The sequence below is a fragment of the Onychostoma macrolepis genome, chromosome 06, assembly GCF_012432095.1.
Source record: "Onychostoma macrolepis isolate SWU-2019 chromosome 06, ASM1243209v1, whole genome shotgun sequence".
NCBI classification, from domain to species: Eukaryota; Metazoa; Chordata; class Actinopteri; order Cypriniformes; family Cyprinidae; genus Onychostoma; species Onychostoma macrolepis.
The window spans coordinates 21,740,952-21,758,235 of NC_081160.1; the positions used below are offsets into that span (position 1 = coordinate 21,740,952).

The window sequence follows — 17,284 nt, forward strand, 5'->3', positions numbered from 1 at the left end:
CACTTAACTTTTTTTTTTTTTTTTCATTATTGTGTACTTAATAATTTTAAGGCAACGGGTTTCCTAAATTTTTTTAAGTGTAGGTATTACAAGGAGAAGGTGACTTTTCAGGACATTACCCCATGTCCCCACTTTTCAAAACGCTTATAAATTACACAGAATGGAGTGTACTGAAAATCTGAAATAGCACAAAGTTTCCTGTAAGGGGTAGGGTTAGGTGTAGGGTTGGTGTAGGGCAACAGCACATACAGTTTGTACAGTATAAAAACCATTACGCCTATGGGATGTCCCCACTTTTCACAAAAACAAACGTGTGTGTGTGTGTGTGTGTGTGTGTGTGTTCACTCAAAAGCCAAGGAGTTCCAAAAAGAAATACAAAAGCTGTGCAAATTGAAAGAAAACAAGTTTTTAAAAGGCTGGTCATTTTGACCAGAAACACAAAATTAGGTGTTGATTTTCAGCATAGCAAAAGGGTTTTTTTGTTTTTTTTCACAATAGAGAGCATTATCGTGTCTCAAACATTTTCAAAGGTTGGATTCCTTCTGTCTTCAATTTAATTTCACCTTCCACACTTTTCACAGAAGGGATGAGATCAGGAGATGGCAGTCTGACAAATGATAAATGGGCACACATTTATTTTCTGCTAACTTCCCTGAACTGTACCAGAGAGCCCTGTAAAGATGTGGTGTGAATTTGCTTTATAAAACCGCATATGAAACGTCACAAGTAATTTTCAAGTATTTGCCAAATGCCATTTGGAAGGAAACTTGTGGGGACACCGTGTTACAAATCTGCAGAATCTGAAAATGAGACATTCGAACTGCAGGTGGCCTCCAAAGATGACTGAATGTGGTGACACTACAAGGTGACATATTTCCAGGTCATTGCTTTGATGAAGTAGAAGGGGGAAAATGAGGGTGTTGATCATAACCTCAGCCAAAAATATCTACTTTATGGCTGGAAAGTTGTTCTCTAAGCGGATATATATTGAATACAGTCTGATTTGCAAAATGGAAGTCATAACAGCAAAAGATGTAGAGCTCATATTCGAATATCCGATGATGTGCTACAAGCAGCCTTTCCTAAAAAAGATTTTACGACAGTATCTCTATTTATCTCAAGTTAAAATGTAATGCTAATTTGGAATTCTCCATGAAAATTAATAAAGAGTTAAATAATTCAATGTGAATAAAGCTACTTGCCGTTTGCCCTTGTGAATCCTCTGTGCTATATTTTTTAGTATGTACATGATTGATGGACCTCTGTGTGCTAGTTGAATGAGAACTTTTGATCATTTGGAACAGAAATAGGAACATTTGCACACATGAATGATCAAACCGAAAGGAGACCCCTTTCCTTTTCACATACATACACCAGGAGCGAAATGTTTTTCCACATCATTTTAACTTAAATCAGTAGAATAATGAATTTCACAATCCACTGCCTTCTTCTCTTCCTTTTAACAGTTCCTAGACATGTGCTATCATTGACTGGCAAGCCGAAATCTCTTGGGATAACAGAACTTTGTTTAATAAATGTCCCATATAATAGAATCACAACCTATATATTGAGATGCACAATATGAAGTATACAACATCTAGCAGTTTAATATTCATGATCCTCAAGATGATGGTTTTAAATATTTATAATATTTTGAATATCGTAGAATATCATCAGTATTCAGAGAAGTAAGGCCGAGCCCCAGCAGTAATCACCTGGCTGAGAGGTTTAGGTTATAACTTTATGATAACAGAATAGGTAATTTAGCAGTTCTTTGTAATTCCCCGCGGTCATTATATGCAATATATTAAAAAGGAGCTCTAACCGTAGGTGATGTGGGCTTTGGCATAAATGTATTTGAAAAAAATGAGCGGCGTTATTGAAGAAGACAGTGAGCGGCTTGAAAAGATTAACGATTTGATCCTGATTCTGTCATAATAGGACACTGGTAAATTTGTTGTCTTGAATGCATAACGGCCCAGGTTAACACAGCACCTTTGTTGTCACGTTATCCGTGAACCTGTGAATGCGGCTGAGATAAATAACACTAATTCACAGAGGAGACGTCAGATGGTACAAGTGCAGTCATGTCAGCTGAGAGTTGGCTATGAATTGAAGGGGAAAAAATCAGGCCTTATTATAATGCAAGCAGCAATCCGTGCGTTTACAAAAAAAGAAATAGTACTATAGCAGGAGAATAAAAGCAGCAAATCAAGCCTTATCCCTGGCGCTTGTTTTCACACGAGCAAGGTATGATCACAGAAAGCATGTTGAATATGAAACATTCAAAATCCATCCCAGAGGGCACATGACTGTCTTTGTCATCCACGAGTATCTTTGAATCTTCGAAGACGCCGAAGTCCCTCTGCAGAGGGAAGAGAAAACGTGGTTGAAATGCATCAGCTGCATTTAAATGAAGCCAAAGTAAGGGAATCAATTCAGGTAGCAAACTGAATTTACCACATGGAAACACCAGCATACATTTAAATTGGCAAGTAAACTTCAGTGCATCTCCTGAACCGGCTCAGCGAAGATGAAATGGACTCCAACCGGCTCTTCAACTATAGCACTATATGGCTGTTTACTTATGCTCTGCTTGTGTGTCTGCAGATATTGGGCCCTTACCACAGGGACCCCTCTGGAATTGAATAGCATTTCTCCTCACACAAACATGTTCGCCTCCATTGCTTCTGCTCCACAGTGGCTCGCCGAAATTGTCAGGCACTACAAATAAAAGCTCATGCTTGTGTGGCAGGAGAAGCAGACAAAAACAACATGTGTGGATAAAGAGTTCTCCTGAACGTGAGGTGCGAATCATCAATGTGCCCACCTTTAAACGGCGTTCAGAATGCCTGGAGGCCTTTTATCTGGCCTGTCTGCCTTGCCCCATCACTTCTCATTATCTTCTGCTGAATATCACAATCTAGCCAATTCCAGACTGAATAAGTTGCTTCCTGCCTTCTCCTAGGGTTTATTTGCCAGCCACAGGAGCTAGAAGGGAAGAGGCTAGATATTGCTGGTCATTTCCTGAACTACTCACAGCTCTCAGATGTATTTTATTTCCTGTTTTAATGAGCCCCTTGATAGCTACCGCTAAAAATGCTTGCAGTGTGAGCTCTGGCTTGGAAGCGGGGTATCTCTGTATACAGAGGGAAGCAAACTAGTAATCAGAGATATGGTCTTGCACGGAGAGCTACTTCATTTTTTTTTTTTTTTTTTCTTTGGACCAATGAGGCCTATCGATCTGAATTAGGTATTCTGAAATGATCAGGCCACACAAAAGATCTTTGAGAGTATTCGAAAAGACTGCCGGAGGGCAGTCCTTCTTGTCTTTGAATGTGAGAAGGTCACCACATTCATATGAATATATTGATCTTTGCAAAACGTGTGACATGGCCTCTTTAAATAGCTTCCTCTTCCCTATTCACGGAGAGCCAAAGTTTTTAGCAGAAGGTGAAAATTAATTCTAAGGGTGTAATCACATTAGAGGAATTTTGCAGAATTTTGCAGTTTTTTGTTGGTCAACATTGAATCGGAGTGACCAACTTGAACCCGTTTTGATATCTGCGTTGGAAAACTTTACACCCTTACGCAAAGTCCCTCATCACGTGGATTGAAATGACACAGTTGTAAATGTGTCCGCACTGTATTTTGTCAACAAAATTACTGATGAAAAAGATTGTTTGGTAACACATTACTTAAAGCCTGTATAATGCATTATAAGGGGTTATTGAAGGGTGTAACGCATTATAATTATTCATAACTGTGCATTATATATTGTCATAAATAATTATAAGGTGCATTACAAAGCATAATTATTGCATTACAACTACTTTTATAATGCATTATACATAAAGGCTTTAAGTAAAGTGTTACCATTTTTTTTTTAAATTATTATTATTATTATTGACAAAATCAGACGAAAGTGCAAAAATGCGTAACAAAAATGCATAACATGATGAAATATTTTGGTAGCTAGTTAAATCGTTCACTCAACTGCATCTGGAACGCATAAGATTAATCACAGGTAGGCAACCAGTTGCTGGTAGCCATTGACTTCCATACTGCTTTCCACACTATGGATGTCAATGGCTTCCAGCATCTTGTTGGTTATCTTCTTTTGTGTTCAACAGAAGACAGTAACTCAAACAGGTTTGGAACAACATGAGGGTCAGTAAATTATGACAGAATTTGTATTTTTATGTGAACTATCTGCACAAAATGATGCAAAGACACTAGTAAAGGTCAACTAGTTAAGTTCTAGTCAGAATGTGAAAGCCGGTATGTTATGAATACACTCTTTCTGTTACAACCCGCTAAGCATAAATAATCCACATTGTATTAAGTATATGTTTGTTGTATATATATATATATATATATATATATATATATATATATATATATATATATCATTTATTAAAATTTTACAGTTATTTAGTAAAACTGACTGAAATTAATGTAAATAGTACAGCAGAATTTTAGATACATTTGTCATCAAAAGACCAAAAAATAAACAAAAAAGTAAAATAATAATACTACAAAAAATAAGAGTGCATTCTAACATAAACATACGGAAAGTCTGATTGCTGCACCACAAACTTATACTCATTGTTTCAGTGTTGTATTACAATGGACATTCAGCTCAAGGCAATGGATCTAAATTGCATTTACGTTGAGCTCTGATAAAGCTGTTCTAGGTCTAAGTGCACTGTGGGTAGTCTACCTTTCCATGTGAGAGGGTCAGGCAGATTAAAACCTGCTTTGAAAATCCCAGTCTTCCGCAGCACTATCTGCAGGGGAAACTCAGCCTCTCTGATCACTGGCTTTAAATGAGATGTAAAATTAACTTCCAGTCTGGCATATGAAGGTCAGACTCTTGAAGTGGTTCTTTCAGTGAAACACTGTCTATTTTCATTGGAAAAATTCCCCTGGGCATGTGTTGTAATTTAGAAATGGGAACTGACAGTGTAGTTTTCAGTATTTTTCCACACACATGTTGTAGCTTTTATTGTATTCAAATAAGTTGAGCCACAGATAGGCTAATTCATCAAAAAATAAAAATAAATAAAATACTAATGATTAAAAAGTAACATTCTCTCTTTTTACTTTTAAAAATGAGAAGTCTTCCAAGTTTTTACTTTGCAGGCACTATGTTCCAGTGTATTTTGAAAGGATTTTTTTTTTTTTATGTTAAAATCAAAGAACTGCAAGGACTCCAACTGTGACCAACTGTGTTTGTACTGGTGGGCAATATCCTGTTGGCATCCACTGTCACTCTCTTTGATGATGCCAATTGAGCATAACGCAGGATAAAATTTTCTTTTTCATTTTGGCAGAACAATAACTGTCAGTGTGGTGGATCTTTTGCATGCATAACTAAATTCATCCCGTGATCTTCCTCCTGTAGACCATCTCTGTTTACAGAAATAAAAAACCTTTTGATGAACATATTAGCGTTTTGAATACATCTTTAAACTACTCTCATTATGCATTAATTACATCTTGCTTGCCGTGACTCCAGCTACTAATCAAAAGTGAAAATGTCATCAAAATGCCACCTTGATAATCAAAAATAGTAATATCATTCTTGTTTATCTCCGCTGTATTTATTACATTATTTACTCAAGACAGAATCCTTATAAGTCTCTGAAACTAATGTAATTTGACTTCAACTTCAATCTTTCTTGACTTGGAATTTTACAGTTGAAAAATTGATTATGACTCTTTTTATTTGCCAAACAGCATATCTGCAATGAATAATATATGGAATGTATTTCTCCAACCACATCAACCAGTCAAAATGCAATGTTTAAGAGAAGGTTATCTCTAATGACCCCATTTGTCACTGTTTGAGACATCTTAAAGGTCATTCTTGGATCTTGAGATTAATTGAAGATATAAATCAAATACTTCAAAACTAGCTGGCCTTGATGTCCACCACGAAAATAATCACATTTTTGTTAAGATAATAATAAAATAATAGTAAAATCCCATCACTGTGATTACATTAGAAATATAGTAACACTTTATAATAAGGTTCCTTTTGTTAACACTAGTTAACTGCATGAGTTAAGATGAACAATAAAAAATACTTTAATAATCTTAGTTAATATTAATTTCATTGCATAGTTAACCAATGTTAGTTAATGCATTAACTAATGTGACCTTGTTGTAAAGTGTTACCAAATTGCGTTCCTGCATCGATTCAGCGTTTTGAATGAATCAGTTGAATGATTCAATGGCTCACTCGAGCATAATGACTGTCAGTTGGCAAATGAGTTATAAACTCACAATTCTGAGAAAAAATTCAGAATTGCGAGATATAAAGGAGTTTGAGTTTATATCTCAGAATTCTGACTTTTCTCTTTTATTATGAATTCTGAGCTTTTGTTTCTTCCACAGGACAAAAAAAAAATAAAAAATTGGAAATAAAAAGGTATCTTTTTATTTCACATTTCTGACTTTCTTGCACAATTGCAAGTTTATATCTTGCAGTTTTCGCAATTATAGGCCTCTATCGCTATTTTTTCTTCTTCTAAGAATTGCAAGAGAAAAAAACAGAATTGAGAAAATCATAATCAGAAGAAACAAGATTCCCAGTCTTGTTGGCCTGTATTAATGCACTTTGGGAACATTGTTCAAACGTTCAAATTCAAGGACGATTACAGCATTATCTGAATAGTTGCACTGTATACGGATGTCCTCTGACTGTATAACATCACATTTATTGTTGAGTGCACTGCTCTTCTAGTTGCTCTGCCCAGACCAGTGAAGTTACTGCAGGGTGCACAAATCATTCCTGGACTGCTCATGTCAGGCATGTAACCGATGTCATGCAAGTGTGAGGAAAAAATATTATGTGATTTAAGCCTCCAGCCAGGCTTACTTTTCAAGTAGCTAGTTCATGAAGAGATGAAACTTTCCCCAGACTAACGTTATACTTTATTCTTTTTACCTTTGAATCATTGGCATTATTTTAGGGATACAGCTTGTTTAATACTCTGTGGTATAAAATAATAAGGACTATGGAATCTAAATGTGTTTCTCTCTTATAAAGGTTTTGGCAAGACAGCACAAAACAAAAGACCCTGCCACTGTGGTAGAATCCTGAGCGTCATTTATCTTGTCCATTATTTCAGGAGCTGCATTGTGTAAAAGTGTGAAAAGCTCCCATTTCCCTCACATCTTCACAGAACTGTGTTGAGGATGGGGAGTAATAATAATCACAGCTTTCATGCATGAGCAGGTAGACTCAGTTCTGTGTGCTTGAGAGAATTTCAAAAGTCATTTCAGTTATTAAGTGACTGGTTTTGCTGTATTGTTTTGTCTTGGGTTACTTTCGTATGGGTGAATGGACTCCTTTGATCAAGCCTCAAACTTGTTCCCTCAACAGGGAAGACTGCGAGCAGTTGTAATACTGGGATAATTGTGACACACTAAATTTCTTCAATCACAATATAAGCCAGAGTGAAGACACTTGCTTGGTAAAGTTCTCTCTCTGTCTGAGAAAAAGGGGTGATTCATTGATTTTGAGGTAGGATTTCTTTATCGTTTTATATTATATTATTCTATATATATTGATTATTTTTTATATGGCTATCTAACATTTTAATGCAGTTGAATTCAAAATAATCTTTTTCATTTCTCAGTTGTTGGTTATAAGTTAACACGAATCACAGTTGCAAATACTATTGTATCATTATTTGTACCAAAAAAAAGTCACAGAACTGAAAAACTCAAATATGCAATGAACATAATTTCATCTAAGTTATTAAGTAATTAAAAACAAAATGAGTCCCTAAAAGGGACTATTTAGAAATATTAATAAAGGTGACAATTATTCGGAATATTAATAATATTAAAGCATTGGTTTAATTTGGAGATGTGCTGTTATTTTAGATGAGCAGATTAATATAATTTATTTGTATTAAATTCGATATTATAATAACCTCGTTATAATGCTAGCTATTTTGGCACATATAAATATTTTCTATTCTAAAAGATGGTAAGCATGTTTGTAGTAGTCTGTGAGTTATGATGGAAAGTGTAAAAATGATAATTGGCACCAGTCTCTCACAGTAGCTGACGAAACACAATTATGACTACGTTTAGCTACTTTTTAACCTGTGAATTAGATTTTTTTCTGTCTCCATTATTCTCAATAACTCCTAAACCAATATCTCACTGTCAATATTTCTCAATATAGTTGTTACTTAAAAAAAAAAAAAAAAAAGAAATATGTTTAATATGCATGTATTCTCATCCTATTCAAACATCAGGCATGATGCTAGAATTACCTCGTAATGAGTGTTTGGCTTTTGGCAGCGTAAATGATTAGCACAGACCAACTATGCCAGTCCAATTTAGATACAGAATGGAATGAAGGGACTTTGGTTGCCATTAACGCTAATGACATTCAGGCAATTATATCCAAACCATGTCTTTCCCAATTAAAACAAAAATACTCAACAGGAGCAGGTTCAAAATGCTTTTATCAGAGCCATTTTACAAATGGCCCAACCATGTCAGTGAGTCAACAGTAAATATATTCCTTATTAGACAAATCCATTAGTTTCAGCATGCACAATCTATAAAACTAAAGCCAATGTGTTTGAAGCCGGTCTAGGTGCAGCAGACATGTACCTTAGATCCTCATCTAAAAAAAAAAACTTTGGTTCAACCGACACTTAATGTTGTGTGATTGTACAGTATGTCAAGTGTATTATTTAAAATAAAGAAGGCAATACCACAAACTGCAGAGAGAAAACTAACAAAGAAAATAGATTTTTTGAAAGGAAACAAACAGTACAGAATACCCAGCAAGATGATGGGAACGGAAATCAAAGGAATGGTCATCATGAGGAGAAAATGAAAACATTCACTGAGCACATGAAAACTACAAGCGCAATAAAGAAAAACCTATATCCCTTATCAAAGTATGTCTGCACACCTTGTAGATTCTTCAACCTCACTATCAAAGAGAGAGCAAACAAGTAGTTGCTGCTGTGGAAAGTGTAGTGTTTCAAATGGCACCAAATAAAAAAAGGGAAAACTTGCAATGAGTGTGAGAAATTCCCCTAGCTTAGTAGTGAAAATGCTGATCTGGTCCTCACTTTATGTTTTCAACTATACTAGCTATATTGTATTCTACCGTGACTCCTAAAAGCATACTGCTTTTCGTCTTAAAGAGGCTATAGAGTAAAAGCACTGACGATTATAGCCTTGAGCAGTGAGGGAAAAAAGAAAAATGTAGGTTACTTTAATGAAAGATTTCAGTGTAGCCTATAGCTGCTACTGTGGGATGTGTCAACCATTATTTTACCTGTGAATGATTTTTCCTTCAAGCACTTCCTTTGTTCTAAAGCAATGGCTTTCAACTGGTGTGCCGCAAGTCTTTAATGATTGGGTCATGGACATCAGAGGAAAAAAATTCTCAATGCAGATAATAAAATGGAAATATCTAATTGTGCATAGTATTGATCCCAAAAATAAATCGGCTTACCAACATTTAAAAGGTAGAAAATACTTCCCATATCTTTTGTTGTTAACGTCCAACCTCATTGCCTGTCATAAATTGGCTTATCAACATCATCAACTTTTATTTTGGATGCAATTAATCGTTTGACAGCACTAATTAGTATATATGTTTTTAGTGTGTTTTGTACAGGGAATTATTGGCTAGTTAATAATAGATCTTCACTATTATTTAATCTTCGCTATTACTTATCTTCGCTTATTTAATTTTTGACATGAATGAAATTGAGGCTGAGGGATAAAAGTACAGTGTATTCAATGGATTCTACTGTTGTTTAACAACATACTGATTGTTCAACTGACAAAACATTTTTCTAAAAAAAAAAAAAAAATAGGTCCTCTATACAGTGCGTCCATCCCTCACAGCCTTAAATTCAATATGGCGCCTAACCTGACCATTGGTATGGCTTGCTTATTACATGGCTTGCTGGAGTACTTGATTCTTATTGGTCAATTGACGCTTCGCAGTGAGTTTGATTGACAGCCAATCTGACCAATCATAGCACCGAATCCCCTATTTTTGTCTGACAAACAAACCAGATGGTAGAGTAGATTATTGTCGCTGGACTTGAACTTGAAAAATGGTGGAATTGACATGTTTCTGCAGTTGAAACAAGATACCTTCTGATGTTCATTCATGTTTATTTTGTGCTTTAACTACTAGTAAAGAGGAAGAGATGATGGGTGCCACTTAAGCTGAGGCGCTACGGTGATCTGTCACAACACATTACAGAGCCATATAACGGTATTTATTGTTTGAATTTCTTTAAAAAAAATTACAAAATGTAAAAGCTGAGACTTTGTTTCAAAAGTAACCTGCTCGTCTTGTCTGTTGGTGCATTTTTAGTTTTCTCTTTGCTCTGCAATGTATTTTTTCATTAACATGATGGCTTGTTGGACAGCAACAGTAACGAAGGAGGGCAGGATGGTTTTTGCAAAGGGTCAATTGTAAATTTCAGCACACTCATTCAGGACACTGAAACCAAAACGTTTTATTATGCATAGTAGTAAGCAATTATAGAAATATGTTAAACATACTCTCATGGCAATTTGTACCTATTTTATAATTTGGGTGAATTGGTTTATGATCTAATTTGTTTGAACCTTCATGTTTGTTTGGGGGTTTTTTTTCTTAAAACCATACATTTTTGTACAAATCACATCATACGAATTCATTTGAAATCGTCACCCGGAAAATAGTTAGATTTTCTTATGAGATTGGTTTGACATTTTAAATAAATGTTGTTTGTGTGTACTAAGTATATCTACAGTTGATGAGGGAAACAATTTTGAGAGAGGCCCTGATTTCTCACGACACCGGACTAGCTTTTTTGTTGCATACAAATGCAACTGGCAACAGTTGTGAAAATTAGGAGGACTTCAGTATTAATAATTGGCCAAAAGTTGCAGTTGTTGTTGCAAGGTCAGTTGTTGGACTATTTTGGCAGAACATTTAAGATACATGCAAAATTGTAAAGTAATTAAAATTCAAATCAATATTTCATGTCCACAACACTGTATGTATATTAATATGTGACCCTGGACTACAAAACCAGTCATAAATCACATTTATAGCAATAGCCAACAATACATTGTATGGGTCAAAATGATTGATTTTTCTTTTATGCCAAAAATCATTAGGATATTAAGTAAAGATCATGTTCCATGAAGGTATTTTGTAAATTTCCTACCGTAAATATATCAAAACTTAATTTTTGATTAGTAATATGCATTGCTAAAGACTTCATTTGGACAACTTTAAAGGTGATTTTCTCAATATTTAGAATTTTTATTTTGCAACCTCAGATTCCAGATTTTCAAATAGTTGTATCTCTGCCAAACATTGTCCTATCATAACAAACCATACATCAATGGAAAGCTTGTTTATTCAATTTTCAGATAAATGATGTATAAAAAGAAAAAGAAAAAAAAAGATCCTTATGACTGGTTTTGGTTTTGTGGTTCAGGGTCACATATGTTTAATTTTAAGGACATTTTTGTTTACTTTGATATGATAAACAACACACACACACACACACACAACACTTGGTCTGAGAGAACTATGAAATCTTTAAAGCTATGGAGTCTAAAAATGGATGAGAACATCCAACAGTAACTTCTCGGAACAAATAGCAGCCCACTGTTACTGCAGGGGCCACCGATGACACAAACAAGACCTGACCTGTGTCATTTTACATCTTGCCCTTTTCATCGACTCGTTTTTGGAGACGTCGCACGCAGTAGGCTAAAACAAAACAAAGTGCGTGTTTGCAGGAGGACGTCTCGAGGTTGCAGGGCGTTAAACCCCGGGTGGTAAAAACTCACTCATTTAAATAGTATTGCCGTATCAAGAATAACCACCCGCTTAACTGCTCCATCACGAGCTACAGGGAACAGGTTGCCTGGGAAACGGCCGCATGGCAACAGGATCAGAGCCGGGGGGTTGTCTGCTGCTAGCTCTGCTCCCGTTTCCCATTTCCTCACTAGATGGTGTGCAAGCCACTGGAGAGTCGACTTCCTCCCGCGGTCAGGTTCCGATCAAAACAAATCTGGGAAACTACACGGAACGCCGTTTCTCGGGTTTTTCGCGGAGGATTATTGTATTTTCATCCAGATATTTTTATTTTTGATAACGGCGCGGATCGTGCTCCATTCGGCGGTGATGGACATAATGATTGCAGTGCAGGATGCGTGCGTCTCCGGTCAGTGGCTCACCGCTATAATTCTTAGTCTTTGCTGCTTTTTACCATCGTGTTTGCCCGCTGGACAAACTGTGGACTATGCGTCCAGCGAAAGTGTGGTCAGCAGACAGGGAGACACCGCGCTGCTCAGGTAGGAGACTCAAGTCGCCGTAGAAGTGTTCAAACTTAACTTGGCTGGCACCTTTCTCAGTCTCTCTGCTCTGCTCTCAGATTTGTAAACAACGCTCGGCAGATCCCCCAGTGCCGCTCCGTCACTTTTATTTGGGTCATAAACCCTGCTGATTCCCATATAGACCAGAACAGTTTGGGACGATTTGATGATTATTTTTCCCCCCTTCCCGAGATTTTGTTTTTTTTCCTCCCGAGTTTGGTAGATGAACTGGCTCAGTTATAGATTTTTAAAGTCTAGGGTCCAGAGTGTCTCTATGAGGGGTTGCATAAGGAGCTGGGGAAGGGGGTAGACTTTTGTAAACCCCGCCAAGCGGAACACTTTGCACAATTACAATGAAGTCATTCATGATTCCCACAGTCCGAAAGAGCCCCATGAATGTTTGCGTCTTGGGGAAAAAAAAAAAATATATATATATATATATATAGAGAGAGAGAGAGAGAGAGAGATAGAAAAGTTGCACACGATTATGTGCGAGATTAAAGGGGGATTTGAGTCACGTCAAGATATGAGTAGTTTATGATGAACATGTAGCAAATTTTCAACCCATTCGCGATTATTGAAAGCTTTTTTTCATGGGTGTGTCTGACGGTAACTGATGCAAGTGTCTGATGCTAAGTTTTAATTTTATTTTCTAAGTTTCACAAGTCCAATTCTTGCCGTTTGCTGCTGGATGTTATGCTCTAATTTAAATCAAATGGATTTTCATAATATCAGGTATTGAGTGAATTCAGCCCTGGGGAGCCTATGTATTTTTCTTCTTAAGAATTGATCCAAACGTCATTTATATATTTTCTTCCTTGAAATATAACTTTCACAATCATTTGAAACATTATATGACATTTTGTGTACGTTAGAATACACGTCTGACTCCTTGCAAATTTAGCTTGTCCCCCTTTTATTTCTAAATATACACACAGGACCACTATGATGGGAAGTTCGACTCATTTCATGGAGTCGGTTCTTTCGAACAGTTCGTTTCAACGAACCTGTTCAGAGCCCCATTTAGCAATTCTTTTGCGTAAATGCGTCATCACGTAGTCCGATACACACTGGCGTGGCACGTTGCATGCTCGAAAACGTTTAAAAAAGTAACGTGAGTCCATGTTGCTCTTTATTATAGTTTTCTGATTTTGTTATTCACGTAGATCTTTATTGTAGGGTCACGAGTCCAGTGCAGTATGCTGCAGCTGAAATAATTAAGTGATTTAGAACCTAAATAATATTTGGTGTTTTATTAATTTTAATTAGGCTACATCTCTCGGCATGCTTTAAAATAAAATATTGTTTATGAAAACAAACTGTCAGCTGACTCCTCGGGTGTCAGTTTGTTACAAATCGGACATGACAGAGACGCTTCTCTGTTTAAAGAGTCGGATTCAGTCCGATTCGTGAACTAATCGTCCAAGGCCGGTTTATTGAATCGGTCAACCGATTCATTGAAAAGATCCGACTCAAAAGAACAATTCGTTCAGAAATCGGATATGACTAGTTTACAGTTTTCAGTTTATAAAGTCTTTGTTTTGTTTAATCCCTAATCTACTCAGTGTATAAAAGATATTTCGCTTAAGTAAGGTTTTCATGCTATCTGTATGTGTTGGTTCAGTTGCTGCTATCTACTTGAAACTCACCCTCCGTTAAGATGTCACATGAGGACTTTGTGTAGAGCTTTGGGGGAAATGATGGACCATTACCCTTTGTTCACCCTTGTTTCCACAAAATTGTTTGCTTGGCTTAAGTGGCAGTCAGTTTCTACCATTGGTTATGTTTAGCAGGCTATTCAAACATCAGGTTTGCACCTTGCTGTTTTTCCCCCCCAGAAAGCCTTGATTGTTATCTTAGATTTTTTCTTATCCTCGCTTTGACTAAAATACACCCTAGAATGTTTCTTATATTGTTGTTACATTTTCACAAGTGAAGGCTCTTATGCCAAGTAATTTCCATGTGACAACATTATTGTATCTCAGAATTGGGTAAAAAAAATTGTAATGGGAGGCTATTGTATACTGTGAATAGGGTTGTCATGACTGTCCCAGATGACCAGAGAATGTCAGTTGGTGGTCTGTGAATGCTTAGTGCCTGTGCTTTAAACGTGTCCCTCACCCGCGTCAGTGTTACATGGAGACGTGGGTGGGAACCTGCTCCTTTTCTCCTCAGGCCACACCTCTTACTGTCACTGCTGATTAATCGGAGGGATGTTACTGTGAGATTTTCTCCTCTGTTTTATCTCTTCTGTTGTATTATTAACTTGAACACCAACACTTCAGCTATAGTACTGTGTTCTCTGAAATATTTAATGGATGCGTTCAAATTATTGATGTTTTGCTGATCCAGTTATTACAGAGGGATTGTATCAATTGTGTCAGTGTATAGATATATTGATGAAATATGTACAATCAGCTTCTCTTGAATTTTGCTTTATTTGTGGAATCGTGCTGTTTTCAACACGACATGATCACAAATTTAATCATGCACACTGTAGGTGTTGAAGAAAATATTTAGGATTTAAAATGTTAATGACTTCTTAGAGTGTATCTAATCTGTCTTTATCCTTGGCATTGTTGGTCTCTTGAGCTGAAGAGCATAAATTATGACAAATACTGTGATCTCGCTAAAATGGTTCTTGACTTTGTGCCAGTAAGCCCACGTTTAATATTTGCAATTTGGCTGCAATATATCAACATACTGTATACTACAGATATGATGCCAGTGGTACAGCTTAACATTATAATGTTCAAAATCACGTTTTTCTTACATTTTGTTCAAGAATAACTCATGATCAGAGATTATCAGCTTCAGCTTCAATATTTAGTGTGCCACCGAGGAGTCTAAATTGTGTGTGGTATTCCACACTGCTCTGTAAATATAGAGAGAGCCCTGGATATTAAAGGTGATACAGAAAGCTATTGAAAGTCAGGCAGGAACTTAACATTATCTGACATTCACCAGCCATGAATACCAGAAGGCAAGATGTTATTCTTTGTATATACAGAGCTGGGTAGATTACTTAGATTACTTACAAATTGTAATTCGTTACTGATTCCAGATTGTAGTCAGTAACATAATCCGTTACATTACATATTTTAGGTAATATAATCAGATTACTTTTAGATTACTTTTTATTTAACTCGTTTATAACATTGATTTAAATAGCATTATCTTGTACCATAATGATGTAAAAAATGCAAAGAGTAAGACAACTTGTTCCATTCATTGTAATTAACAACATGAAGTTCATTAAACATTATATTACATTATATATCAAGGTTTCCCAAACTAGGGTTTGTAAAGGAACTGCAGGGGGGTTGTGAGTTTAATTAAAAGCTGACAATTAATTAAATCATAAAAAATTTAAATGAAAATAAATAAATCAAACTCCCTTGCGAGGAAAGTCTCTTCACTCGGAGGCCATATTTGCAACGTCCCGGGCAGCTCGTACAAGACCTATCTTAATGAATGGAGGAATCCTGAAATCTCAAAAACTGCTTGCTAAACTCACAATTAAATTACATATGTTAAATCAGCAACAAAAATCTGAAATTAATTGCCCCATGAATGTTGTTTCTTATGCTCAAATAGCGTTAAAAAGCATATTTTTCAGGCTAGACCAGGCAATGCGCATGCGGAGTCATAATGTGCTTATGACTGTGCGTGTGCATTGGCTGGTCTAGTCAAGTTTCTATGGGAAATTTGGCTCTTTCATTTAGAAGTTCATTTAGGGACTATTCCTCAGTATTGCGCGTTGCAGTTTCTCCCATTCATAAGGATAGGAGTGAACCGTCTTTGTATTTCTATAGTCTTTGTTTTAAATAAAACACTTACTAAAAGAGATGAAATATTTTTTATTTACCTGCATGCCATGTGATCATTACTCAACATCAGAGAAACCGTGGACATGCAAATGTGATACTTGATTATTTAAATATTTATTTTAAAATCTCAGGGGTACTTAAAGCAAATATATTTGGTGAATAAGGTTTAGATGACAAAAAGTTTTGGAATGCCTGGATTACATGTAACTAAGAAATAACGTGAATATGTGCATTTTAGTTAGTTATAATTAATAATACATGGTTAAAACCTAAAGAGTAATAATTTAAATAAATTTGAATGTGTCCATCAGAAGTTTATGCAATGTTGAAACCCTTCTTAAACCTGAAACGATTTTTGTAAATCCAGCGGTCCAATGCTGTCGCCACCTGATTAATGACTGATCTTTGTGTGAATGTCCACAAAACTGGGCTGTATATACATATATAATATGTATATAATCAGTAGGCTATTTTAGAAAGGAAAATTTAAAAGATGAAAAGGAGAAATTAGGGAGAATCAATGAATGATATAATTTATTGCTATTGTTTGAATAATATGTAATCATGTAATCCATAAAAAAGTAACTGTAGTCTGATTACGAGTATTTTAAAATGTAATTTATTCTAATTACAAGTACTTAATTCAGTTAAGTATATCAGTTACTACCCAGCACTATATATATATATAGTGCTGGGTAGTAACCGATTATATGTAGTCTGGATTACATGATCAGATTACGGAAAAAAAAAAAAAACTTGTTAGATTTAAAATAAGTAACTATTTGTAGTTTGGTGATTATACCTAATTTTTCATTTTTATCTTTTTAGTTTTCCTTTATAAAAAGCCTATAGATTATATAAGTTCAGAAAGTCTTGTAGGGACTATTTTATTTTGATTTATTTATTTTGTTTTTTAAATTGTTTTTAATTTAAATAATTATAAGCTTTTCTTCAATTTATGAACCCCAGTTTGGGAAACCATGATATAATGTAGGCTGATATTTAATGCACTTCATGTTGTGGATGATAAAGAATAGAATATAGCTATGCTCTTTCTCTTTCAAGTT

The 17,284-nt window shown here is 35.6% G+C and overlaps 1 protein-coding gene across 5 annotated transcripts in view; it reads left to right on the top strand.

The window, feature by feature from the left end:
• The window catches only part of negr1 (neuronal growth regulator 1), a 164,264-nt gene that overhangs the window by 6,240 nt on the left and 140,740 nt on the right, over positions 1-17,284 (top strand). For 2 of the 5 annotated variants that reach the window (XM_058778330.1, XM_058778332.1), the window contains exon 1: positions 11,922-12,366. The exons of 1 other annotated variant lie outside the window; for it this stretch is intronic. In XM_058778330.1, the coding sequence (XP_058634313.1) occupies positions 12,197-12,366 (170 nt within the window). In that variant the 5' untranslated portion in view covers positions 11,922-12,196. Of the gene's footprint in view, positions 1-11,920; positions 12,367-17,284 lie in introns of those variants that run through there. 2 more of the 5 variants (XM_058778329.1, XM_058778331.1) reach the window with 2 other exon arrangements.